At 46.1% G+C, this 27,971-nt stretch overlaps 1 protein-coding gene across 1 annotated transcript; it reads right to left on the bottom strand.

Annotated features, from left to right (window-relative positions):
- Positions 1-295: 295 nt before the first annotated feature.
- Positions 296-27,971, bottom strand: LOC120245342 (adhesion G protein-coupled receptor E2-like). The gene is given in 20 exon segments (XM_039252367.1): positions 296-382; positions 1,108-1,218; positions 1,303-1,471; positions 2,960-3,051; positions 3,450-3,516; positions 3,812-4,047; positions 4,327-4,524; positions 6,390-6,569; positions 6,774-6,994; positions 7,160-7,267; positions 10,414-10,591; positions 10,986-11,063; positions 11,206-11,252; positions 11,743-11,940; positions 12,442-12,597; positions 16,338-16,472; positions 16,791-16,841; positions 18,872-19,021; positions 25,924-25,980; positions 27,944-27,971. Coding segments are annotated over 20 exon segments (2,511 nt in total). The 3' UTR covers positions 296-331.

Below are 27,971 nucleotides of genomic sequence, written 5' to 3'. Positions count from 1 at the left end.
CGTGCATGTACTTGAACATTACTTTCCTCTCCTACGTTATTTTAGGGAAGTCCCTTGATGCTGGTTTTCCTTGTTATGTATCATCAGCCTGAGGAAGAATCTTTTTAGAAAAAGAAGTTTCTACTGGGGTATTGGGTTAGAGCTCCTGATTATACTGGGAAGGAGATGAGTATGTTGTATGTACCAGAAAACCCAAATTCTCTGGCAGCTGAATGACAAACGTTTCTCACATACTTTCTGCCACAGACGTGCCAAGAAGAGCTATTTGTAACAAACATGAGAACGTGTTTTTAATACTCTTTGCCCAAAAGATGACGGTTCCGTGTTTCTTTCATTTTCTATGAGACAAGGTCTCCAGGGTTAGCTGTTCATTACAATGCTCCTAAGAAGGAAGGTGTAAAAATGATTCTGTGTTAGAAAGTGCAAGGTTTGTACACAGAAAACTATAAAATACTGTCAAAAGAGGTCTAAGAAGAGAAAAAGTCTTGTGGACCTAAACATACAAATGCCTGGTGCAATTCTCATTGCCAGCATCTGTCCTCTGCCCTCTGTGATTCTCTAATGAGGTTTTACAGGGTCTGTATATTTGGAAATACTGGGAATGACTGCAGACTTTTAAGGGAAGTCTCAAAAGCAACTTCATACTTCTTTCACTTTTATGACTATGTATACACCAGGTGTTTATTGTTCATCATATATAGGGATGGCAGGAAATGATTTGGGATGCAGCGACTCTGCATCTCTGTTCCAGGTTATTACTTCCCAATTACTTAGCTGAGCAAATCATCTTTCTCTGCTTATGAGTATTTTGTATCTTGTCAGTTTTAAGTACAATTAAATAGTGGTTGCACCATGTCAGGCAATGTAAGTGCTCCCCAAATGTGGGGAAAGAGGACAGTCATGTGCAAGGTCAATGTGAGCATAGAAGCTCAGTGAGTGAAAGTATAGGAAGACCTCCTTTCAAGACAGGAAGTGCCTTCAAGGGAGTCCAGGCATGAGCCATCCTAGGGCATCGCCTGCTGTACGCCCAGCTTGTCCAGTGAGGTAGGCATGAGATGCTCAAGTGGACGGCTTGGGAAGTGCTCTGGGAACACTGCAAAGTCTTACCACACTGTGCTTGGAGGCATCCGACAGGATCCCGCTTGAGAGCGTGTACTTCTCAGACTCGGCTTTGGTTTTCCTGAGTCCTCTGAACCATTTCCTGTACTGCTCCAGGACCTGCAGAGGCAGAGGGCACTTGGGTCAGCTCACGGAGAGGGGCGAGGACAGGAAGGGTCTTGGATGGGGGCGCGACAGTGGTACCTGCTGGCTGAGGAGGCAGTAGACGAGGAAGATGAAGACGCCCTGTAGGCTGTTGATGATGGTGAAGAGGTACGCCATGACGTGGGCGGCTGGCCCCACCTGCAGGAGGCCCAGACACCACGTGCAGCCCAGGATGAGGAGCTGAGCCGTCGCCTTGAATGTCAGCATCCTGGGGAGGAGGAAGGGGGCTCGTGATGCACAACACAACCAGGGCTGTTTTCCTGTCCACTCCACGGATGCTTCCTACTGAGTCACAATCAACTTTGAACTCTACTGTCAATGACTCTCTAAATACAAATGCTATTTGGGTCTGGGATGGCATTTCGAGTAGGACTGGGGATGGTAGTGACACTCCAGAACGTGAGTGTCAAAAAGATCATGGTGTTTCAGGAAGATACCTAATTTCATTCAGCTGACGGTATTGAGAACATTCTAATCACCTGGCCCTGGGCTGGTGCCTGGGCATTCACACAGCCTGATAGACTGTAGGTCTGACCTCCACTGTGTGTGCTGCCTTAAACCAGAGAAGATGCCTCAAGTTCTATGATTTCTGTCTTTGGGTCGCTGCCAGACCCATCTCCAAGGGACTGGCTCTAATAGCTCAAAAATCTCTTTATGGAGTCAAATCTCAAATGTATAAGAGTTTCCAAGTTTTCCCAATAGCAGTGTGTAAGTCCCCCAAGCCGAAATGTCATTTCAGCATTATACCACTTTCTTTTAATTGTTTGTTTTCCCTCCCTCTTTGGTTTTAAGTTCCTCAAAGTGGCGAGTTAAACAGAAAAAAAAAAAAAGGAAAATGGTACAAAAGCGACAAGTGAGAGACCAAGGGAAAAATTACACGTTGCCATTCTTATCACAGGGAAAGCCAGCTGTGATTTAGAAAAAAGATCATAAGAACTAAGGTTGAAAGTGGCAGACTCTATTTCTAAAAAATGAAAAAAGGTATAGGTCAAGATAGAGTATTATGCTTTGAGTGCCTGGGCATTCAAAGCAACCAAGACAAGACTTCTGTTTTCACAGACCATAGAGTCTGGTGGAAAGACAAAAACGATCACGTATAACATTTGAAAAGTGAGGTACTTCTGCCCGGGTCCCTTCCAGGACTGTTCCTGTCCTCACTCTCTCCATGACCTGACCCAACACATGCTTTGCCCAGAATAGAGACCACTGATTCTGTGCAGAGTTGAGGGAATGGAAGGACATCCCCAAACTCTTAGATGATGTGACATGTGGTAATGAACCTGAGTTCACCTGGTGCAAGAGAAGGGGAAGGCAGGGGGCAGAGCACACATGAGGTATGGCCGTGAAAGGGGACACTGGATTCTGGGAACAGTTATGTGATTATTTGAGTGTGTTATAAGGACATGATGTTCTCAGGACCTACTATGTAAGGCATGGAAACAATCCCTGTTTCTCAGAGCAAAGTCTGTCCTTTGTGCAGCTGAGGTAGTTTGATGCTGGGGTTGTGCATGGATAGGATGTTTTTGGCGTGGACGTCATCAGCAAACCACAGCATCTGAGCTGGCTGCCAAGGGGGTGGCTATACGCCTCTCCTCCAGCCCCCTCTGGATCCTGTGAAAGGACATCAGATCTCGGAGCCGTGGGGTTAATGCTCTGTACAGGGAGTAGGGGCTGTGCCCCTCTGACCCATCCTCACCTGGTGTTCTTGAGGGTGGACACATCTCTATTGAGTGAAGAGAGCTTGCTTTTCACAATCCAGAAGGTCATCAGAAAGAAAACCAAATTAATCTGCAGAAAGCCCACATGCATATTAAATTCACTCCACATCTGGTAAGCAGCCTCCTAGCTCATCCAACGCCTAACCCAGCAGGTAAGAAGCTTTTGTATTTTGTAGCAGTGCTGGAAGGCTAGACCAACCACCTTGTAACTCAGGCATGTGTTTGTCCTGTAACTTCAGTGGTCAGATTGATGCAGTTTGCATTAAATTCCAAATTTTAATACTGAAAGTCCCAGGTCTCAGGAAACATGTTAGTCTCGGCTTTACAATGGAAATTCCTGCATCCTTGGGTCTCCACCAGTCCTGGGTCAACTGGAATGATTGCTCAGCCTCCCTGTAACCCTCTTGATACACCTGCTCTTTGAATGAGTTTGGCAGTCAGGATGCTCTGACGTCATGCATTACTCACAGAGAAGATGATGCAGACGGGGCCAAGGAAGGTCCATATAAATCCTTTGTCTGTGTGGAGCCAGCATCTAAGAGAGAGATGAGAAGTGATTCAAGAAAATATTGGCCTTTGGGGATAAAGAATCGCTAAAATGTGTAGTATATAATTATTAAATACCTCATCGTGAGCATTTAAAATAATGAAATCTTAAGGACTTAAAAACAGTCGTTCAATGAACACCATCTTCCACCAGATAGATGTCATTGGAGTGGTCACTGACCTTTCCTCTGCCTCTTATGTTCTGGTGAAATTAAATTGCTATTGGTTCTATGATGACTATGGTTGTGCTGAAGAAGATAAGGACAGTGGGAATTTGCATTTACCGGGTGGGTGTTCCATAAAGGTGAGGTCTGGATGCAGCAGAAATGGCCACAATTAGAACCGGGACTCCATAGCCCACAGGGAACATGAGCTTCTTCATGAACCTGTTCATACCGGAGTAGTTGACCACTGTCAGGTTGCGTGCAGTGAGGAAGAGGTGTAGACCCTCCAACAGCATCCAGGTGAAGGAGGCCAGGTAGAGATAGTGTAAGGCACTGGCAATGATGGCGCACAGCACCTGGGGGAGGAGTAAGTAGTCATCAGGAGGGACTGTCAGGGAGGAGGGTGGCCCCAGCATCTCTCCCATACCTTGCTGGAGGGGAGACTTATTATATATATGGTTGAGCTGTTGAGAGAAGATTGTCTTCTACTTCATTAGTCAATGTGAAATAGGCTCTTTACCCTCCAAACCCCTGGGGCCCAAGGATATTGTATTAAGGTATCAGTGCAATAATGGCTCCATGAACTGAGCATCTCCTGGCTCAGGGCGGGGGGTCCTCTGTGACAGTGTCAGTACCTTGATCTTGGTCTGGTTGATGGCCGTGAGGAAGAGTAGGTGGGCCAGGAAGAGGCAGACTGAGAGCTGTAGGTGCAATGAGGTGCTGATGTTCTGGATGGATTTGCACAGCAGGAAGGTGAGGGCTGCCAGGAGGAGACACAGCAGAGACAGGACCAGCCCCAGGTAGGTGATCACGACCAGCATGGGATCCTCCTCCTGGGACTGAGCAAAAAGAGGCCAAGAGGATATCATAGTCACATTTTCCTGCTCTGGCATAATAGCCCTTCCACTATTTTTTATTTTGTTTTTATTTTTTGTGTTGCCAAATCAGGAAAGAAGAAGGTAGGTAAATTTTTTGTTATTGGATAATTTCCTCCAGGTTCAGAATACTAGAATTTTCTTTTTGTTCTCTATATAATTTATTTTATTTATTTATTTACAAATAGTTTATTGTCACGTTGGTTTCCATATAACACCCAGTGCTCATCCCCACAAGTGCCCCCCTCCATGCCCATCTCCCTTCTCCCCGCCCACCCCCATCAGTCCTCAGTTTGTTCTCAGCATTGAAGAGTCTCTCATGGTTTGCCTCCCTTCCTCTCCCCCACTATTTTCCCCCTTCTTCTCCCCCATGGTCCTTCATTAAGTTCTTCCTAATCCTCTTATATGTGAAAACATATGGTATCTGTCTTTCTGCCTGACTTATTTCGCTCAGCATAACACCCTCTAGTTCCATCCATGTTGCTACACATGGCCAGATGTCATTCTTTCTCATTGCCATGTAGTATTCCATTGTGTAGATAAATCACATCTTCTTGATCCATTCGTCTGTTGATGGACACTACGGCTCTTTCCCTGTTTTGGCTATTGTTGAGAGTGCTGCTATGAACATTGGGGTACATGTGCCCCTGTGCATCAACATTTCTGTATCCCTTGGGTAAATTCCTAGCAGTGCTATTGCTGGGTCTTAGGGGAGTTCTATTGTTATTTTTTTGAGTAACCTCCACACTGTTTTCCAGAGGGGCTGCACCAGTTTACATTCCCACCAACAGTGTAGGAGGGTGCCCGTTTCTCCACATCCTCGCCAGCATCTAGAATTCTCTGATTTGCTCATTTTAGCCACTCTGACTGGCATGAGGTGCAGAATACCAGAATTTTATGGAAATCTGAGCTGATGAACTCAGACCTTGGAAGAATTGAGAGATAAGAGAGTCCTTATTCAAGACAGAACCCCAGAACTCACAAGGGTTTATTTTACTTTTAGGTCACCTGAGTGAGACTTTGGCTTTGGTGATCCAGAGAAGTAACCAGCTCTGCTGGCCAAGGGCGAAGGCAAACACAGTTCTTAACCTGCCTGTACTCACTGGCTTTCCTGGCCCTCCCTGACCTTGGCCACCACCAAATCTTCCTTTCTATAGCCCCAAAACACTCCTGTCCTGAAGAGCTCTGTGATAAGCAAAACTTTAATTTGGCAATGATAGAAGGTGTACACACATCTTCTTCTGGGTGTTCAGCTAAATGCTAATTTGTGCCACTGTGAAGGGATTTTGTGGATGGAAGTCAAGTGCTATATCAGTTGAGTTTAAGAGAGGGATTTTATCCTGGGTGGATCTGGCCTAACCAATGAGACCTCAAAAGCTCTGGTCTCTTCCTGGAGGAGAAGATTCAAAGTTTGAGAGCTTTGAGGTGAGGGAGCTTCTCCTGCTGGCTTCTGGACAGAAATGCTGATACACTGTGTGAGGGCCTGGGGAGAAGGGATGCAGGGATACCCTAGGAGCTCATCAGGGTCTCCTGTTCATCGCTGGAAAGAATGTGGAACCCCAGTCCTACAACTGCAAGGGACTGAATTCTTCCAGCCACCAGGGAGCTCACGGGACGACCCTAAGCCTCAGACAAGAATGCAGCTTTGGCTGACTCCATGGAGTCAGCCTTGTAAGACCCTGAGCAGCAACTCAGCTACACCACACCCGATTCCTGTCCCACAGAAACCGTGAGATACACATTTGTTTCTTTAAAGCTCCTACGTGTGGGGAAACATGTTAGAGAGTGATCGACATGGACTGCGGCCTCCCCAGGGAGCTCACCTGCACGTCGTAGTGGGCCATGAGGACGGCAAAGCTGCTGAGGTGGGTGCATTGGCAGGTGGTGCTGGAGTCCCCAGTGGCCACTAGCCTGCAGCCTGTGGTGGACCAGTGACCGCATCCATCCTGACTTTGTTCCCATAAGACACAGAGCACCTTGTGCGTTGGCCCAGGGGTCACTGGCTGTATAGGAACAGAGTGTAGGTGGGAGCTGGTGGTCCTGGTGTTCAGAAATGCTCATCCCAAGCTGGTCTGCAAAGGACCCTCCTGGGGGGATGACTCACCCATGGAGGACCCCCCCCCAGACACAAAGGGTGATGTGGACAGCGAGGCTGAGCCCCAGACCAGTCCCTTGCACACCCACAGCCCCATTCCACCAGCACTCACATGGTGGGAGAGGATGAAGGTGACGGGGGAGCTGAGGTTCTGGGTGTCCTTGTTGCTTATAAAGGCAGAGATGACATCTGAGAGCAGGACAGGGGAGGCCTCTCCCAGCAAGCCCTTGGGCTCATGCAGGGCTTCCTGCTGCTTGGGCTCCAGGACCAGGGGCGCCTCAGCCAGAAACTTGCCCATCCCTGGAGTGGAGATGAGGCCCACCACAGAAGCACCTGCAGGACAAGCCAGTGTCGATACCTGGGGGTGCCCAAGGGGCCCCTTCTGCCTCAGATGGACCCTTTTGGTGCCACTATGTTCCCTACTTCCCCTTAAGCTTCAGGTCCCCGTTTGTCACATCCTTGGGTATCTTGTGACCTTCCTCCCATCTCAGCCGTTACCTGAGTCATTAGATTCGTGCCCCTCATCCAAGTTTAGCAGCATCTTTGCCTGGTTCTGACTCAAGATGACATTTGTGTCTCCTTGTTCTTGCACCTTCAGGGACAGGTCTGTGAGATGTCAGAGTTAGGTAAGGGAGTTAGCATAGTATTTGTGGCTGTAGTGGTTGGAATGATATCATTATTGATATGTGTGTTTACATCCATCTGGCCATCCACACACAGAAGAAGAACTGGAACTCTACCTCATACAACAAACATAAAATTAACGCAGAGGGGCATGCCAGGTTTAAGGCATGTCTCCATGGCTCAGTTGGTTGAGCATCAGACTTGATTTCAGCTCAGGTAAAATCCCAAGGTTGTGAGATCGAGCCCCGTGTTGGCCTCTGCACTGAGCTTGAAGCTTGTTTGGATTCTGTCTCTCTCTTTCTCTCTCTGCCCCTTCCCATCTCTTTCTTTCTCGTTTTCTCTCTAAAACAAAGAAACAAATACACCTGAATTTAAGGGCTAAAAGTACAACAGTTAGAAGAAAACACAGATGTAAATCTTCACAGCCTTGGATTTGGCAATGGATTCTTAGAAACAGCATCAAATGCACATGCAACTAAGGAAAAAAGAGAAAATGAATTTCAAAACAGAAGCACCTGTTTATTAAAGTAAAAAGACTGGGGTGCCTGGGTGGCTCAGTCAGTTAAGCATCCGACTTCGGCTCAGGTCATGATCTCACAGTTCGTGGGTTCGAGCCCTGTGTCAGGCTCTTTGCTGACAGCTCAGAGCCTGGAGCCTGCTTTGGATTCTGTGTTTCCCTCTCTCTCTGACCTTCCCCTGCTCACTCTGCCTCTCTCTCTCTCTCTCTCTCTCTCTCTCAGAAATAAATAAAACATTAAAAACATAAAGTAAAAAGACAATCTATGGAATGGGAGAAAATATTAGCAAATCACATGTCTCATAGAATCTACTATTAGAACATATAAAGAACTTTTCCAGCTCAGCAACTAAAAGCCAAACAATGGGTCAAAAAATAGGCAAAGGACTTGCATAGACATTTCTCCAAAGAAGATACACACATGTTCAGCAATTACACAAAAATTGTGAAACATTAGTCATCGGGAAATGTAAATCAAAACCACAATGAGATCAGCAGACACAAACTGAAAAGACTATAACAAAAATAAAACAGGGGCGCCTGGGTGGCATGGTTGCTTGAGCGTCCAACTTTGGCTCAGGTCATTATCTCATGGTTTGTGGATTCGAGCCCCACATCAGGTTCTGTGTTGACAGCTCAGAGCCTGTTTGGGATTCTCTCTCTCTGCTTCCTCCCCTTGCCCCCAAGCTTGTGCTCCCTCTCTTTCAAAATGAACAAATAAACTTAAAAAAAAAAAAAAGAAAGTACCAAGTGTTGCTGGGAGGGGAGGTAGGAATTGGGGTCCATTGCCAGAGGGGATGTAAAATGTAAAAACAGCCTCTTTGGAAAATGTTTTGATGGTTCTCAAAAAGTTGAACATAAAATTACTGTATAACCCAGAAATTCCAATCCTAACCCAAAGAACTGAGAACAGTTATTCAAACAAAAACATGTGAACCAATATTCATAGCAGCACTGTCTGCAGGAGCCAAAAGGTGGCAACAACCTAAATGTCCATCAGTGGATGAACAGGCACACAAAAAGGGCTGTATCCATCTACAAGTCAATGTTACTCAGCCACAAAAGGGAATGAAACACTGATAGATGCTACAACGTGGATGAACCTTAAAAACATCATGCTGAGGGAAAGACAACATAGTGTCTGATTCTCTAGATCTGAAAAGTCCAGAATAGGCGCATCCACAGAGACAGAAAACAGACCTGTGGTGGCCAGGGGGTGGGGGAGCAGAGGAATGACAAGTGACTTCTGGCAGGGGGTACAGTATTTACTTCAAGGTGATGAAAATCTTTTAGAAATAGAGGCAATGATTACAACGTTGTGAATGTAGTAAATCCCACTGAATTGTATGCTTTTTAATCTGTTTAAAATGGCAGATTTTGGGGCACCCGGGTGGCTCAGTCGGTTAAGCGTCCGACTTCAGCTCAGGTCATGATCTCATAGTTCGTGGGTTCGAGCCCCACATCGGGCTCTGTGCTGACAGCTCAGAGCCTGGGGCCTGTTTCAGATTCTATGTCTCCCTCTCTCTCTGATCCTCCCCTGCTCATGCTTTCTCTCTCTCTCTCTCAAAAATAAATAAAAAACATTAAAAAAATAAAATAAAATGGCAGATTTTACATTACATGAATTTTACCTCAAATAAAACAAATAAAATACTTCACTGTGAGAGGACATTAACTTCATATTATTCCAAATTAAATAAATTGTTTTCTTGGGAAGCCATTTTTTATTGTATCTTATATTCTTCATTAACATTAACTCATCTGTTCATAATTTAGTTTATATTTAAATGTATATTATTTATAGCTTTATTCATTTTTTAAAATTGGGGTATAATTAACATAGAACATTTTATTAGTTTCCAGTGTACACCATGATTTATTGTTTGTATATATTGCAAAATGATCATGACAGTAAGTGTAGTAAACACTTGTTCCCACATAAAGTTATAATTTTTTCCTGTGATAAGAACTTTCAAGATTTACTCTTGTAGCAACTTTGAAATATGTAATATAGTATTATTAACTATAGCCATCATCCTGTACATTACATCCCATGACTCAGTTATTTTATATCTTTTGATCCCCTTCACCCATTAGCCCACTGCCCCACCCCCACACACCTCATCCCTACCTCTGACACCTTCTAATCTGTATCTATAAGCTTGTGACTTTTTTTTTTTTTTTTTTTTTTTTTAGGATTCCACGTATAAGTGAGATCAGATGGTGTTCATCCCTCTCTGACTTAGCATAATATATTAATTTCTTTTTAACCATTTTTAAATGTTTATTTTTGAGCGAGAGAGAGTGTGTGAGCAGGAAGCAGGAGAGAGGCAGAGAGAGAGGAAGACACAGAATCCGAAACAGGCTCCAGGCTCTGAGCTAGCCATCAGCACAGAGCCCGACATGGGACTTGAACTCACGAGCGTGAGATTATGACCTGAGCCGAAGTCAGATGTTTAACAGACTGAGCCTCCCCAGTGCTCCTCTTTTTAACCAACTTTAATTGGTTTATGGCTTGTCCCACTGAGATACAGTTCTGGTCACTGGCCCCAGGGGATAAAGGAGGTGATAAAGGGTGGGGCAGGAGCCTGAGGCAGAGCCCAGCACTTACCTGTGCCTGCAGAGGCATTGAAGGTCAGTGTCCCATTGGGCAGGGCCTGACTCATGTTTCTCAGGGAGTCCTCCAGGCCAACGAGCAAGTTCGTGGCCACGCAGCGTTGGTCTGAGTGGGGCAGGTCCTCCAGGTCTTCTGGGATCTGCAGCAGCTCATCTACCCCTTGTACGAGGCCCTGGGGGGAAAGCAAACACAGAAGTAGTGAGCCGGGGACCATGCTGCAGGAGGAGGCTGTGCACTCAGCCTCAGAATAAAGATCCTGGAGAACAAAGTCTATTTGGAGGATGAAGGTGGTACTGTTTGGGATTTCCTGGGGTTGCTCTTCCTCATCAGCCCTGTTCATGAATGACCTTGGATGACATAAACCCAATTTCCAAGATCAGTAGGATGAAGCGTTGGTAGTAGGTACAGGAGGGTGTCTAACAGTGAGAATGAATACCTGTGTCTACTCTCCCCCACCCACCCTGGGAGAGGCCACCATTGTGTTGGGGCTGCCTCCTTCCACACCAAGGCTTCCCAGGGCTTTTATGGGATGCTGCCAGCTTGTCTCCTTTGGATTCTGCCCTTACCTGGATGGTGTCCTGGACTAAGGCTGGTATGAAATTTCTGGCCAGATCTTCGAGTCTTTCAAAGAAGCGGGAGAGCCTCTGGGAAGAGGGGAGATGAGGTCAGAGAGCCTCACAAGTGAGTGGGGAAGCTTGGGGAAAATGTCCCCTGCGGGGGGTGGGGGGCAGCCCATACTTCGAGGAAGGATTTCCTGTCTCCTGGTCCCTGCTGGGGCCAACTCACCCGGCTCTTGATTCCACGGGGCGGGGTCCAGCTGCTGAAATAGCTGCCTGCAAGAAACAACAGTGGTTCATTAGGTGTGAGAGCATCTGTGTGTGTTGAGGGGTGGGTAGGATCTGGGGTCGAGTCAAGCCAAGTACCTTTCCAGGCGGTCATTTGGTTATTCAAAGACTCTGGTTTGGGCATAGAAGCATCGAGAAGGCCCCACTGTCTCCTCTCTGGTGAGTAGTGCCTTTTCTTATTCACATACAGGTGTGCTATGGGTGAATGTGGTGGCCTAGATTCTCTGCTGCCCAGATATGGATGGACTTGGCCTGAGTCCTCCCCGTCTCCCAGATCTGGTGCCCTCAGCTGCTTGGGCAGCTTCCAGCCAGGATGGGATTTCATGGGCATCTGTGTCCCAGCCTGAGCATTTGGACAAAGGCCAGAGTGGGTCTTCTAGGGGGCCAAGTGCAGGGAAAATGCTGCATAACCCGACAAGGGTCCTGTCTGGCTCCCAGTGATGGACTTTGTTTTATTTCCCTCAGGGCGACTGCTTACCTCCTCGTCCCCCATGATATCTTCTGTTGTTATCTTGTCTAGATGGGAGCCCCATCTGATCATGTAATTTTCTCCGTGTGTATGGGGGTAATTCTGTGTAATTCTGCTTAGACTCCGCACAACATTCTTCTGGGTTCTGGTCATCTGGTTTGCTCTCAGGAATGTGAACTGAAATTGTTGGGGAGAGTCAGGGTAAGCCTTGTGCAGGGAAGGAGACAGAGACTGAGCACCCAAGAAGGGGGGTCAGGATGCCAGGGAGTGTAGTGACTCAGGAAAGCTCAGCTCTCAAGTTTTCCGACTCCAGTGTTTCTGGATGGGGTCCCTGAGCCCAACATGGCCCAAGGGGTCCAAGGGTTCTTGGACGAAGCCCAAGTGGGCTTTGGTGGGGAAAGGTCTCATCCTGGCAGTCACTGATGCGGGTAAAGAGGAGGGATTTTGTGCTGGAAACAATATGCCGTGAGCTCCTTAACTATCTTGAATACCATCCCTCTCTTTTGTTTTACAAAAATAAGATGCATGGGGGGGGGGCAAGGGATACTTTGAACTTTTAGAAGTGACCCTCTGCAGAGAGTTCTGAGCCTTGGGGTTCAAAGAGGGGTCTGTGACTGGGTAGGTGCCAAGGACAGCTCTCTGATGCCTAGAGAACATGGGGAAAATGGCTTCCCACCTCATGGATAGAAGACATAGGGAGGTTCTTACCTTGACACGTGTTCTCACTTTCACTCTTGAATGTTTTTGCCCCAGAAGCAAGCTTGTATCCTGGGCTGCACATGCAGTAGTAGCTCCCCTCTGTGTTAACACACTCTGCGAATTTTCCACAGGACACTTTTAAGGGTGGTCTACACTCGTTGATGTCTGAAACACAGCAGGACAAAGGGTTACCTCCCAAAGGTGTGGATTCCCATGGGCCAAGGCCCTGGCCTCCAGCCAGACTCTACCAATGGAGCTGGAGAGAACTCATCTTGCAGGTGGCATTTCAGGGGCTGGTCTGAGCTGCTCCAGAAAGCTGCTAACTGCTCCGCTCATCTCTGCTCTCTGGCTGGGCTTGAAGGGCACCTAGATTCAGATGTACCACAATGGGGGCTGGAAGGAGGCCTGCATCCCCTTCTGCAGGCTTTGTGGGGTGAAGGGAGGCATTGAGTCTATTTGCATGATTGGGAACCTGAGGTCAGCGTGACCGTGGTATTGAAGGCCACTCTCCATAATGAGTCAATGAAGGGAGTCATGGCTGGAGTCTGCTCAGGGTAAAACTTATTCACACATGAAGATAAATCCAGGTGGTCAGGCCTCTGCCCACTGACAGCTTCTATTCACCTTCCATTATTCACAGTGGCCCAAGGATACCCCACTGTCCTCATCATCCACTCTCCCAAGCTCCTAATGTCAGGCATTTCTTTTTCATGTTTATTTTATTTTTGAGAGAGAGAGAGAGAATGAGCATGGGAGGGGCAGAGAGAGAAGGGGATAGAGGATCCAAAGTGGGGCTCTGTGCTGACAGCACAGAACCTGATGTAGGGCCCAAACTCATGAACCATGAGATCATGACCTGTGCTGGCATTGGATGCTCAACTGACTGAGCCGCCCAGGTGCTCCAGTCAGACATTTTAAAGATACTCCAGGATGCCTCAGTGGAAGTCTTAATATCTCTACTCATAAGGGAAGTCTTCTCTTGTCAGAGACATTGGGCATGTGACATGAAGAAGCTGCACAAAGTGTCTCACAGCTGAGTCACTGGGAATGTTTTCTGGGAATCTTACATCTCCCTGTTCTGTGAACATGACAGGAAAGCTGTCTATTAGCCATGTCCTCTTTGAGTAGCTCAGGGACTCACAGAGCCAGGGCTGGACACCATTGGCTAAACACAGCAACAGATTTATAAGAACAATGGACACAACATGAATAAAAACACAAGGACAGAATGTTTGGTCCTGTACATTCCAATCAGGGCACCAAAGACTTTTAGAGCCTGAAAGGGCTCATGACATTGCAGCAAGTGAGGACAGGCAGCTGGTCTCCCTAGAGCAGAGTTTCCTACTCAAACTCATGGACTTCTTTTCTAAGGCCCCAGGCCCAGGCTGTGGGTCCCAGCACCAGGAGGTGACAGCATGGGGGAAGATGCACACCCCCGATGCATTCGTGTTCAGCCCCATCTGGGCAATGGGACTTCCCTCCCGTCTTCTCAGAGGGTGGCAATGGCTGGACACCTGTGGGATGAGGTGGAGTCAAGTGGGGGATGGCTGAGAATGAGGCCCAAGGCGTGGAAGGCATGAGAATAGGAAATTCCTCAACCAGACAGATGTACTTCCAGAAAGGAGCTGGAGTCCAGTTACATCAGCAGTAGGATCTCCTCGCCGTGCTCACCCAGCCACGAATCTTCATGAGACCCGCGTGCAAATGCACAAAGGCTGGACAATGGTCACAACAACACCTTTTTTTCCTCTGATAAAATCTTTTCCTCAAGCACTAAATGACACATGGGTACTTAGAAAACAAAGAAACTGTGAAAAATGAGAACAAAGAAAATCAACTGTAAGTCCACTATATGAACTACTGGAAGATTTAGGATAGTTTTCCCCTCAGCTTTTCAAACATATTAGGAACATTTTCCTTTATGATCAATAAATATGCATCTAAGATGATTCTGAGTAGATGAAGACTATTTCTTGGTGTGAAAGCTGTTCATTTCCCCCTCTCCCCATTATTTTTTATTGTGAAAAAATACCTATAACATAAAATTTATCATGTTAACCATATTTAAATAATATCATTTTCTTTTATGATTTTGCATTGTTGGAGAATAAAAACTCTTTGGGTTTTTTTTTAAATTTTTTAAAACACTTTAGTTTTAGATCTTGATCTAGGTTCCACATCCTTATTAATTGTGACTTTGGCTAAATCAATATCTTTGAGCCCAATTATTATCATTTAAAAAATGAAGCCATACAATTTATAGAAAAAAACATAGGAAATAAGCTCTTTGAAACTGGTCTTGGCACAGAGTTTTTGGATTTGACTCCAAAAAGTGAAGATAAGTAAGTGGAACATATCAAACTAAAAAACTTCTGCAGAGCATCAGAAACCATCAAAAAATGAAAAAGCAACTTATAGTTTAGTAGAAAATATTTGCAAATCATATGTCTGAGAATTGGCTAACACCTAAAATATAGAAAGATTTCCTGTCTCACATTCAGGTCCTTTATCCATGGGAGAGAAGAAGGGGGAAAATAGTGGGCGAGAGGGAGGGAGGCAAACCATGAGAGACTCTTGAATGCCAAGAACAAACTGAGGGCAGATGGGGTGGGGGGAGGGGAAGGGGGGTGATGGATATGGAGGAGGGCACTTGTGGGGATGAGCCCTGGGTGTTAATGGAAACCAACTTGACAATAAACTATCTTTAAAAATAAAATAAAATATAGAAAGAACTCATTCAACACAGTAGGAAAAAAAAACCTAAACAATCCAATTTTAAAAATGGGAAGAAGATCTGAATAGACATTTTCCAAAGAAGACATCCAAAGGCCAACATGTACACGAAAAGGTACCCAACATCACTCATCTTCAGAGAAATGCAAAGCCAAACCATAATGAGATCATCTCACACGTGTTGGAACAGCTATTATAAAAAGGTAAGAAATAACAAGTGTTGGTGAGGATGTGGGAAAAAAGGAACCTTGCATATTGTTGGTGGGAATGCAAATTGCTGCAGCCACTGTGGAGAAAAGTATTCAAAAACTTAAAAATGGAAGTACCTTGTGATCCAGCAATTCTACTTCTGGTTATTTATTTGAAGGAAACAAAAACGCTAACTTGAAAATCAGCATCCTCGTGTTCATTGCAGCTTTATTTGTAATAGGCAAGGTAGGGAAACAACCTAAGTTTTTATCGATGCAGGAGTGGATAGTGAAAAGGTGGTGTGTGCGTACAGGGGAGTATCACTCAACCATACAAAGAACAGATGAGTGGGTGCCAGAGGTGGGGATGGATTGGTAGGGGTGCAAGTACGTGGGAAGAAAAACTGGTGCTAGATTTGCTTCCTTGTGGGCCTGCTGTGAACAGCGAGGTGGGAAACCATGACCTTGATGGGACAGGAGTCCCTGGTGAGTTCACACCAGTAGGTGAACCTGCACTTCCAGGTCCTTTGTTTCTTTCCCCTTTCCTTGTACAATGAGAATGATCATAGTAATAACAGCGGTAGCCATGATAAGAGCTTGTGTTTGGCAGTCTGCTTCATACTAGTTTTTACCTGTTCTTCCCATAGGTAAATTTTAAATCTCACCCCCTCCATGTGGAGTAAGTACAACGATGATCCCCAATTTATACACAAGCAAACTGAAGCATAGAGAAGAGAAATAATTTCCTACGTGTCAGATGCATTCAGTGGCGAGCTGGACTTTGAACCTGGGCAGCCCAGCTCCACTGTGTAAGCTCTCAACACTACTTACTAATCATGAAAACTTGATGGTCCACTCCCCTCATACTCCCCCTGCCCTGTCACCTCTCTCTTTTCCTTGAGGAAGGCTTGGGTGTTGCTCTCAGGGCACCATCTCTGTGTGCCCCCACCCTCCACCCTGTTTCCCCACCCCAGGCCCCTGTACCATCACAATTCTCCAAGTAGTTGGTGAAGATCTCCCCAGATAAAGAAGTGAACCCTGGAGAGCAGCGACAGGCGGTGGCATTGATACATGAGGACTTTGGAGGGCACCATGGAGCACAGTCTGTGGAGCCAGAAGCTGTGGGGACAAAGACCACAGTCAGCAGGCTCAAGAAATGGAGGGAGCCAGCTGTCAGCTGGGGGTCCAGGAGTAGAGCAAGGGAGGAAAGAGAAGGATGGCTGCCATCAGAAGAGCTCAGAAAACTCTGCACATTCAGGGATGAAGAAGCAGCTTCTTTTATACCCAGAAGACCATCTAGACCCTTATTTGTGCAATAACCTCCCTTCTTCTACCCCATAACCTCCCTTTCTCTACCCTATTATTGATGAGAGAACCCCGACCCCAGCACGCATGCCCCAGCTTATGTCACCAATGGGGCTGGCTGGGCAGACTCACCACTCAGTTTCTGTACAGGCCCCAGTGTCAACAGCAGCAGCACCAAGAGCCCTGGGACAGAAAAGCAGAGAGATGACAGAGAGAAGAGAGTCAAGGTCAAGTTTCAACCCCTGTCTGCATGGTCATTGCCTCCTGGAGGGAGGCTCTGCCTGCAGCCCACAGCTTTTCAGCAGCATCCGTGACACTCTTGCCTTACACAGAACCAAGACTCGGCCTGTCCCCTCCGTCTTCCTGGACTCCCCCAGGCGACAGTCAAGGACAACCACAGCCTTCGTGGGGCCTCAGCTGCTATAGGTGAGGGGGCAGAATATACGCAGGCAGCTGATGCGAGGGATACAACGTAGAAACTCTAACCTCTCCCAGTGGAGGGGAGTAAATCTATAAGGAGAAAATCTTCAAATCTGTGTGCCTTCCCCATAGGCACGTTCTTTGTTCTCTGGAAAGGGCAGAAATCTGCCTGGAGAAGGCCCTGCTCTCTCCTCTCTGGTGAGTGAGTGCCTTTTCTATTTCATATGGAGCATCCTATGGGAGAATGGAGTGGCCAGATGCTCTGTTCCCCACATGTGGATGGAGGTGGTCCAAGCCCTCTCTGTCAGCCCTGGTGCTCTCAGCTTTCCTGGGTGGCTCCCAGATGCAGCAGGGACATCACGGCCACCTGAGTCCCACCCTGAGGACACAGACAAGTCTAGGGTAGGCCTTCCAGGGAGCCAAGTGCAGGGAAAATGCTACATTCCTGACCAGGACCTGTCATGGCATCTGGCAATAGCCTTTGTCCCCACTTCCCCAGGGTGAATTCTCACTGCCTGCATAAACTTTAGAATCCTGGTGACCGTCACAGGACAGCGCGCTCCCATCCACGCTCACTCTGAGACCCTAGCTCCACGGACATCGACAAGTCCCACACTTGAGAGAGGCCCTTCCTCCCAGGCTTGAGAGAACGGGTCAGGAGAATGAAGGTACTACTGTCTAGGCAGGGTCACCAGGACAGTGAGGACCAGACTGAGGTGGACAGTGGGGCTGACATCCAGTCAGGCAGCCTTGGGGCAGTGAAATTGCCTTTTCTGATCCCCATGAAGGAATTCTCCAGACTAAAAGAAAGTGGCGAGAATCCATATCTGAGTAGGGCCAGTGGTGGGTGAGGGCTGGGTGGCTGGAGAGGAGACCAGGCGCTGATGGGCAAGGGATGGCAGATGCTTCTGTCTTCTCCGCCCTTGATCTCCCACCAGGGATGCAGACCTGTGTGCCCTGCCAAGTGGGATTCAGCCTCCACTTTCTGTCTGAGTGGCCTGGGTCAACGTGGGGCCGGGGTTGACCTCTTTGGAAAAGGGTCATACCTCTGGCAATGATCCCCTCTCTCCATCCAGCCCAGACGGCAGTCTCTTTCATTCACCTAAATCGTAGAGTGTGTGTGGAGTAGCCCACATCAGTCTTCCCACCATTTCACAATATCCTCCACATCCTAGTCATCTGAGTTGCCCAGTGGCCTGGGAACTAAAATTACTGGGGAGGTTCAGGGCAGAGCCTTGCATGGGGAATTAGAGCCTGGAGGCCAAGACGCCGGTTAGAGTGATATAAGAGGCGTCACCTCCCAACAGGGTTGTTGGCCGGGGAAGGTAGGCCCACCCTCGGGTCTCCCCCCTCCCACGTTTATGGACAGGGCTCCTGGGTCCATCATGACGCTGGGGGGCTGAAAGGGCTCCTGGTGTGGCTGAGCCTGTGTGTATCTTGGGGGAGTGAGGGGGGAAGGGGGAATCTCGTCTTGGCCGCCATTGATGAAGAAGAAGAGGGTGGATATTGCACTGTGAGATAACATGCTGTGAGATTGTGAAGTATGTTAAATGCCACCCCTCTAGTGAAATAAATCTGAAAATAAAATCTGAAAATAAAATCTCAGGAGGCAAGGGACATGATCCAAAATTGAGTAAGTGGCACTCTTGTGGAGGGATTTGAGCCTTGGGCTTTGGGGAGGGATAGGACACAGGCATAGGTGCCCAGAACAGCTCTCTGATGCCCGAAGAGAGTAGGGTGGGTGACCTCAAACCTCATGGGTGAGGAGATGGAACGTGTGAAGTCCTTCTTACCTTGACACATGCTTTCACTCTCATTCCGGAACGTCATCTCCGGAATAAGCTGCTGCCCCGGGCCACACACGCAGTATCTCCCGTCTGTGGCCTGGCAGTCAACATACGGGGTACAGGATGCTTTCCGGGGCTGTTCACACATGTTGATGTCTGGAATACAACAAGATAAAGGGTCACTTTCAGAGGAATAGGTTCTCACAGGCAGAGGGCCTGGTCACCAGCCTGACCCGACAATGAAGGCCGGACAGATGCGGCTCCTGAGCTGCACTCCCGAACCTGGACTGGGCAGAGCCAGTTGTTCCAGAAAGCCTGCTGACTGCTCGGCTCTGCTCTCTGGCTGGGCCTGAGGGCTCCTAGAGTCAGATGCTACTGTTCCATGATGGGGGCTGGAAGAAGGTCTGCATCCCCTTCTGCGGACCTTGTGGGATAAACAGAGGCACTGAGTCAGGGTCCAGACTCTTTCCTGTGGTGTTGTTGGTACCACTGGAGACCTGGGGTAGGCTCTGGTCAGGGCACCAGCAGTATGGAAGGCCCCCCTCAATGCTGAGAGGTGGAGCCAGTCATGGGCTGTCTGGGGTGACACTCAGCATTCACACTTGAGGACAGAGGCAGATGGTCAGGTCCCTGAGCATTGGTGGTTTCTACTCACTTTCCTCACAGTGACCTAAGTACACCTCCTAATTCTCTAAGCACTCCCCTAAATCCCAATGTCAGGCTTTTCCCAGATGCCCCAGGATGTCGGTGGAGGAATTCCCTTTAATCAGAGGCCATCATAGATGTGAAATGGAGAAGTAACATGAGGCTGCTCACAGCTGAGTTATTGCAAGGTGGGTTCCTGGCCTCCTAGATCTTCTTGTTCTCTAAACATGAGAGGAAAGATGTCCATGAACCTGGTCCCTTCTGAGTAGCTCAGGGACCCACAGAGCAAGAGCTGGACACCATCAGCTGTCAACAACATCAACAACTAATAAGATGAATCAAAATGCAGGGACAGAATGTTTGGTCCTGAACATCCCAATCAGGGCACCAAAGACTTTTAGAGCCTGAAAGGGCTCATGACAGCGTGATGAGCAGAGACAGGTAACTGGTCTCCCCCAGAGCAGAGCTTCCTACCCGAGCTTGTGGACTTCCCTTCTGAGGGCCCAGGCCCAGGCTGTGGGTCCCAGCACCAGGAGGTGACAGCATGGGGGAAGATGCACACTCCCGATGCATTCGTGTTCAGCCCCATCTGGGCAGTGGACTTCACTCCTGTCTTCTCAGAGGGTGGCAATGGCTGGATATCCGTCTTCAGGGTTGTGGGATGGGGTGGAGTCCAGTGGAGGATGGGTGGCAATGCGGTGTGCGGGAGGGGCAGACATGACGAGGAGAAATTCCCAACCTGCCAAACGTGCTCCCAGAAAAGAGTGGAGGTCCAGCCACACCGGCAGCAGGTCTCCTGGCCGTGTTCGCCCAGCCTCGAGTCTCCGTGAGACGCGCGTACAAACGCATATGGGAGCCATTAGGGACACCTCTCGGGGCATCAGGAGAGTGGGGCTGGGCAGGAGTCACACCACCTTTTTTTCCCGTGATAAAATTTACTTTCCCCCAGATATTAAATGACACATGGACTCTTAGAAGGACAAAAAAAAAAAAAAAAGAAGAAGAAGAAGAAGAACCAATAAAATCACCTGTAAGTCCACTACACGTTAGGAATATTTTCTTTTATTACCAATATATATGCATCTAAGACTTTTGAGTACATGAAAAGTATTTCTTGGTGTAAAAACTGTATAATTTCCCTCTTTCCCCTATTTTCTTATTGTGGTAAAATGTACCCATAATTTTTTTCTGTCTTACCTGTTTTTAAGTATTTTAATCTCTTTTTATGATCTTATTTTGTTTAATAAAAACCTCTTAGTGTCATTAAAAAATTTTTAAAGCAAACTTTAGTTCCAACTTCCTTTATTCAAGTTGTATTTATTTTCACCTTAAAGTAAAATCAATTTGCAAGTTTCTTTAAAATTTTTTTAAATGTTTACTTATTTTTGAGAGATAGGAAGAGAAAGAGAGAGAGAGAGAGAGACTGAGAGGAGCAGAGAGAGAGAGAGAGACACACACACACACAATTCAAAGCAAGTTCCAGACTCTGAGCTGTCACCACAAAGCCAGACATGGGGCTTGAGCTCACAAACTGTGAGATCATGACCTGAGCCAAAGTTCCATGCTTAACTGACTGAACCACCCAAATGCCCCTCAATTTTTGTGTTTCCGATTTAATAAAAATAGTTGATGTTTTTTATGAGATTGAAATTTCATTTTCTTTCTTGGTCTCTCTCTCTCTCTCTTTTCTAGGTTAAAATTACGTTGTATTTGTTTAAATGTCTTGTAAATATGTTCATATACAACAGGATTTTTATTTATTAAATTTATTAAATTCATTTATTTTGAGAGAGAGAGAGAGCAGGGAGGGGCAGAGAGAGAGAAAGAGAGAGAATCTCAAGCAGGGCTCTAACTCAAGAACCGTGAGATCATGACCTGAGCCAAAACCAAGAGTTGGATGCTTAACTGATGGAGCCACTGAGGAGGGCCTGCAACAGAATTTTTAAATGGACACAATTCTCATTTTGTATCATTTCTTAAACAGATACGTAGTGTAATTTAATTATTGGGTTTTTATGTTTTTTTTTTTTTCTGAAAGACAGAGACAGCGTGAGCAGGGGAGGGTCAGAGAGAGAGGGAGACACAGAATCCGAAGCAGGCTCCAGGCTCTGAGCTAGGTGTCAGCACAGAGCCCAACACGGGGCTTGAACCCACAAACCATGAGATCATGACTTGAGCCAAAGTTGGATGCTCAACCGACTGAGCCACCCAGCCATCCCATAATTCTTGGGTTTTAAAAGCTTATTTTTGCATACTTAAAAAATTATTTCATGGAGAAAAATAACTGATTTAAATAGTACTAAAGAATCCCATCTTACTTGTGCATAGTTCTTCTTAGCTTAAAAAACTTTTTTTTTTTTTGGTTTATTGCAGCATTATTTATATAGCCAAGATATGGAAGCAACCTGAGTGTCCATCAACAGATGAATGGATAAGGGAGATGTAGTATATACACAATGGGATATTACGCAGCCATAAAAAGGATGATTTTTGTGTCATTTTTGACAACATGCATGGACTGATAGGGTATTATGCTAAGTGAACAGGGTTGAGAAAGACAAATACCATATGATATCACTCAGAAGTAGATTCTAAAAAAAAAAAAAAAAACTAACCCCAAATGAATGAAACAAACAAAAAGCAGAATGAGATCTATAAATACAGAGACAAAAGACGGTTGCCAGAGGGAGGTGGGGCGGGGGTTGGGTGAAGGGGAGAGAGAGATATAGGCTCTCAAGTATTGACTGAATAAGTCATGGGAATAAAAGGCATAGCACAAGGAACATGGTCAATGCTATTGTAATAGCAGTGTATTGATTTGTGGGGACAGATGGTAGCCACACTTGTGGTAGACATAGCATAATGTATACGCTTGTCAGGTCACTATGTTGTACATCTGAAACTAATGTGACACTGTGTGTCAACTATACTCAGGTAAGAAAAGACTATAGAAATGTTTCCTCTTCCCTCCCTCCTTCCTCCCTTCCTTGCTTCCTTCCTTCTTTCCTCCCTCCCTCCCTTCCTTCTTTCCTTCTTTCCTCCTTATTTCCCTCCTTCCTTCCTTTTTAAGAGATAGAGATAGAGAGAGAATGAGAGTATGTGAGTGGGAGAGAGAGGCAGAGGATGAGAGAGAGAGAATCTTAAAGAGGCTTCACGCCCAATGTGGCTGATGAGGGCCTCCATCCCATGACCATGAGACCATGACCTGAGCTGAAATCAAGAGTTAGATGCTTAACTGACTGAGCCACTCAGTCATCTCATATTCTTTCTTTTTTAAAATATATTTTCATTGAAGTATAATTAACATACAGTGTTATATTAATGTCAGCTGTACAACATAATGATTTAACGATTCTAGACATTACTCATTGCTCACCATGATAAGCGTAGACACCGTCTGTCACCATACAATATTATTACATACTACAGTATTCCCGATGCTGTACTTTTCATCTCTGTGACTTATTTATTTTATAGCTGGAGGTTGGTACCTCCTAATCCCCTTTATATATTTGCCCATCCCCCTGTCACCTCCCTTGTGGCAACCACCAGTTTTCTCTCTGTATTTAAGAGTCCAGTGTTGGGGGCACCTGGGTGGCTCAGTCAGTTAAGTATCCAACTTCAGCTCAGCTCATGATCTTACAGTTCATGAATTCGAGTTGAACTCTTTGCTGACAAGCACAGAGCCTGTGTGGGATTCTCTTCCTCTCCCTCTCTCTGCCTCTCCCCTGCTCACACGTTCCTTCTCTCTCTCTCTCTCTCTCTCTCTCTCTCTCTTTCTGTCAAAAATAAAAAAAGAGTCTGGTTTTGTTTGTTTTATATTTTAGATTCCACATATATGTGAACTCTTTTGGTATTTGTCTTTCTCAGTCTGACTCATTTCACTTGGCATAATGCATTCTAGTTCCATCTGTGTTGTTGCAAATGGCAAGATCTCATTCTTTTTTGTGGGTGAGTAGTAACATTGCAGATAGATACCACATCTTCTTTACCCATTCATCAATGGATGGGCACTTGGGTTGCTTCCTTATCTTGGCTATTGTAAATAATGTTGCAGTAAACGTAGGGGTGTATATATATACTTTTGAATTAGTGTTTTAATTTTCTTTGGGTAAATACTCAGTAGTGGAATTGCTGGATCATTGTCTTCCACAGTGGCTGCACCGGTCTGCATTCCCACCAACAATGCCCAAAATTTCCTTTCTCTCCACATCCTCATTAACTCTTAAAAACTCCTTAGTTTTACACCTGGATGTACTTTTACCAGTTTATTAGTTGTATGACTTTGAATAAGTCGCTTGACCTCTTTGAGCCCAAATTTGATAATTTAAAAAATGATGCTACCCTGAAATCATAAAATTCGTAGAAGAAAACATAGGGAGTAATCTTTTTGACATTGGCGTAGGCAATAATTTTTTGGACTTGACATCAAGAGCAAAGGCAACAAAGGCAAAATAGAGAAGTGGGACCACAGCAAACTGTACAGCAAGGGAAACCATCAACAAAATGAAGCAGACAATCTACAATTTGGTAGAAAAGAAATGCAAATCATAGACAGTATCTGATAAAGGATTAGCACCCAAAATATATAAAGAACTCATACAACTTAAATAGCAAAAAACAAAACAAAACAAAAAAAAAAAAACAAAAAAACCCACCCCAAAACAAAACAAAAAAACAACCCAAAGAGTATTATTAATCCATTTAAAGATGGGTAGAGAATCTGAATGTACATTTTTTCCAAAGAAGACATCCAAATAGCCAAGAGGTACATGAAAATGTACTCAACACCACTAATCATCAGGGGAATGCAAATCAAAAACACAGTGAGATATCACCTCACAGCTGTCAGAATGGCTATTATTAAAAAGACAAGAAATAACAAATGTTGGTGACGATGTGGGAAAAGGGAAGCTTGCACACTGCTGGAGAGAATGTAAATTGGTGCAGCCACTGTGGGAAACAGTATGTGGATTTCTCACAAAAATAAAAATAGAACTACCATCTGATCCAGTAATTCCACTTCTGGGTACTAATCTGAAGAAAATAATATCAGATTCTGAGAGAGAGAGATCTGCACCCCCATGTTCAGTGCAACATTATTTGCAACAGTCATGGCAGGGAAACAACCCAAATGTCCACTGATAGATGAATGATCAATGAAAACATGGTATATGTATATAGCAGAATATTACCTGACCATAAAAGAGAGAGATCTTGCCACTTGTGACAGCATGGATGGGCCTTAAGGGCATTATGTTAAGTGAAATAGACAGGAAATGAAAAATATTGTATGATCTCACTTTTCTGGGGGAATTAAAAGAAATTGAACTCAGATACAGAGAACAGATTAGTGATTGTCAAGGTTGGAGGGTGGGGGAGGGGCAAAATGGGTGAAGGTGGGAAAAAATCCACCATGTACTCTGCTTGCTTCATAGGTCTGCTGTGAGCACTGAGGCAGGAAACCACGACCTTGAGGGGCCAAGAATTCCTGGTGCGCTCACGCCAGGAAGAGAGCTCGAGCTTCCACTCTTTCTCCCCTTCCTTTGTGCTTTGAAAATGATAATAGCAACGGTAACGAGGATAAAACTTGGCATTTGTTGACAATTTGCTCCATACTAGTCTTTACCTGTTCTTCACACAGGTAAATTTAAATCTCACTCCATCCATGTGGGGTGGGTACAGTGATGATCCCCAATTTACCGACAAGCAAACTGAGGCATAAAGAAGAGAAAGAATTTCCTACATGTCAGATGTAGTCAGTGGTGAGCTGGACTTTGAAGCCGGGTAGCCCAGCTCCACTGTGTAAGCTTTCAACATTCTACCTACTAATCATGAAAACCTGATGGTCCACTCCCCTCATACTCCCCCTACCCTGTCACCGCTCTCTTTTCCTTGATGAAGGGCTGGGTGCTGCTCTCAGGGCCAAGGGTTTGGGACACCTCACCATCTCCCCCCACATCTCCATGCCCCTCTACCACCCCACGCCCCTATAGCATCACAATTCTGCAAGGGGCTGGTGAAGATCTCCCCAGATGAAGAGCTGAATCCTGGAGAGCAGTGACAGATGGAGGCATCGACCCATGGAGAGTTCAGAGGGCACCAGTGAACACAGGCGTGGGGGCCCTAGCAATGGGGACCACAGCCAGAAGGCTCAAGGAATGGATGAAGCCACCAGCTGCCAGCTAGGAGTCTATGAGTAGAGCAGGGGAGGGTAGTGGAGGGATGGCTGCCTTTGAAAAAGGAAAAGACAGAAGACAGGACATTAAGAGAGGAAGAAATAGCTTCTCTTATCTCCAGAAGGCCATCTTGGAGCCTCACTTGGAGGATAAACCTCCTTTCTTCCTTGTCAGTGGCAGACCCAGGCCCCAGTATGCACTACTTAGCTCGTCACTAAACCTGGGCAGACTCACCTCTAGTGTTCTGGGCGGCAGCTCCCAGTGTCAACAGCAGCAACAGCATCAGGAGTCCTGAGGCAGAAAACACAGTGTGAAGACAAAAAGAGGAGTGAGGGGCTCTGGTTTCTGTTCCTGGTGGCATGGTCACTGCCTCCTGGGGAGGTGGGTCTGTCCTGCAGCCCACAGCTTTCCAGCAAGGCTCTTGTACCTTACAAGAGGTACTCGGTTTTTACCCTCCGTCTCTCTGACTCCCAGAGGCGTCAGTCACTAACAGCCACCGTCCTCGTGAAGCCTCAGTAGTGCTACAGGTACGGAGACAGAATATATGCAGACAGCTGATGTCAGGGATACAGCGCAGAAGCCCCAATCTTTCCCAGTGGAGGGGGTTGATCCTGATGCGCAAAGTCCTCAGATTGGCCAGGTTCTGTGTTCTCTGGCAATGGCGGAAATCTACCCTGAGGGTTCCTCTTCCAGGATCACTGTCTCCTCTTTTGCATACATGTTTTGGGGCACACGAGAAGAGCTTGGGTTTGGAGGTCAGACAGCCCCACGTCTGAGTTCTAGCTCACAGTGGTATCAGCAGGGCAGGGAGCCCTGGGGTCAAGAGAGGGGTAGTTGATGACAGGTAAGGAGTGACAACTAAGAGCACCGGCCATCTCCTGGTTAAATGACCTCTCCAGGTGCCGCGTCCATGATTTCTATGGTTCCTTCCAAGTGACCTCCTGGCTCTCCCACAGTGCATTGAGAGCATGGCCTTTCCCTTTATCTCCCAGTCTGGTCCTGAGAGATGGGTCACTGGCCAGGCTCTGTGGTATGAACACCACTGCAGGTGTGAAGGCATCTACCCTACAGGCAAAGACTGGACCCACCTGTTCGAGTCTGTCCTTCCATTCATTGGAGAAAATGAACCCTATGAAAGTCTTTTCACATCCGTGTGTCTTTACGGGATTTTCCTAAAATGTGCCCAGCGTTAAAATCATCTTCCATGGGCAAACCATGAGAGACTCTTGAATGCCGAGAACAAACTGAGGGCAGATGGGGTGGGGGGGAGCGGAAGGGGGGTGATGGACAGGGAGGAGGGCACTTGTGGGGATGAGCACTGGGTGTTAATGGAAACCAACTTGACAATAAACTATTAAAAAAATCATCTTCCACAAATCAGATGATAAGAAATGTGGCTATTTTCATAACAACCAGGAAACAAAACTGCAATGAAGACAATGTGTAAGGAACACTTAACTTACTATGTAATAGGTATCACACTAAGCATTGAGGGAAAGAAAGACTAGTCAGAACTAAGTTGACCTTGCTATTATCCACGTTATTGTCCTTTAAACCATCTTGTGACCCACACAAAGCCTATGGGCTAAAGGATGATGATATATATAGCTCATTAGAGTTTTCAGAGAATTTGGCTACGTACGCTTGTGAAAAAAATAGTGTAGGCAACATGATGGTTAATTTCATGTAACAAATTTGGCTGGGCCACAACACCCAGGTATAGGATCAACGGTTAGTCTAGACATTGCTAGGCAGATATTTTTTTTACATCAGATTAACAGTCAAATCAGTAGACTCTGAGTAAAGCAGATTATTTTCCATAATCCGGGTGGGCCTCATCCAATCAGATGAAGTTCTTAGGAGAAAAAAAGTCTGACCTCTTCCAAGGAAGAGTGAATTCTGCCTCCAGACTGACTTCAGACTTGAGATGTAACGTCGAGTCTCCCCTGGGTTTGCAGCCTACTGGCCTGTCCTGCAGAATTTCAGCTTCCTAACCTCCACAATCTCACGAACTAATTCCTTAAGATGAATGAATCTCTCTCTCTCTCTCTCTCTCTCTCTCTCTCTCTCTCTCTCTGTCTGTCTCTCATTGGTTTCTGTTTCTTGGAGGTACTGGACTGATATCTGATATAGGTAGTAAAATAAGAAATCTTTGTTGGATTGGCCCTGGGAATCAGTTTCATTGATTTTCTCCTTTGAGACTTAATACAAGATAGCTTTAGTTATTCGTCATTATCGTTATAATTCTACTCACCTGGCAGCAATCGAAATCTGTCTCTCAT

The sequence above is a fragment of the Hyaena hyaena genome, unplaced genomic scaffold, assembly GCF_003009895.1.
Source record: "Hyaena hyaena isolate Hyena2069 unplaced genomic scaffold, ASM300989v1 scaffold_414, whole genome shotgun sequence".
NCBI lineage: Eukaryota > Metazoa > Chordata > Mammalia > Carnivora > Hyaenidae > Hyaena > Hyaena hyaena.
This window is presented reverse-complemented; position numbering and strand designations above follow the sequence as displayed.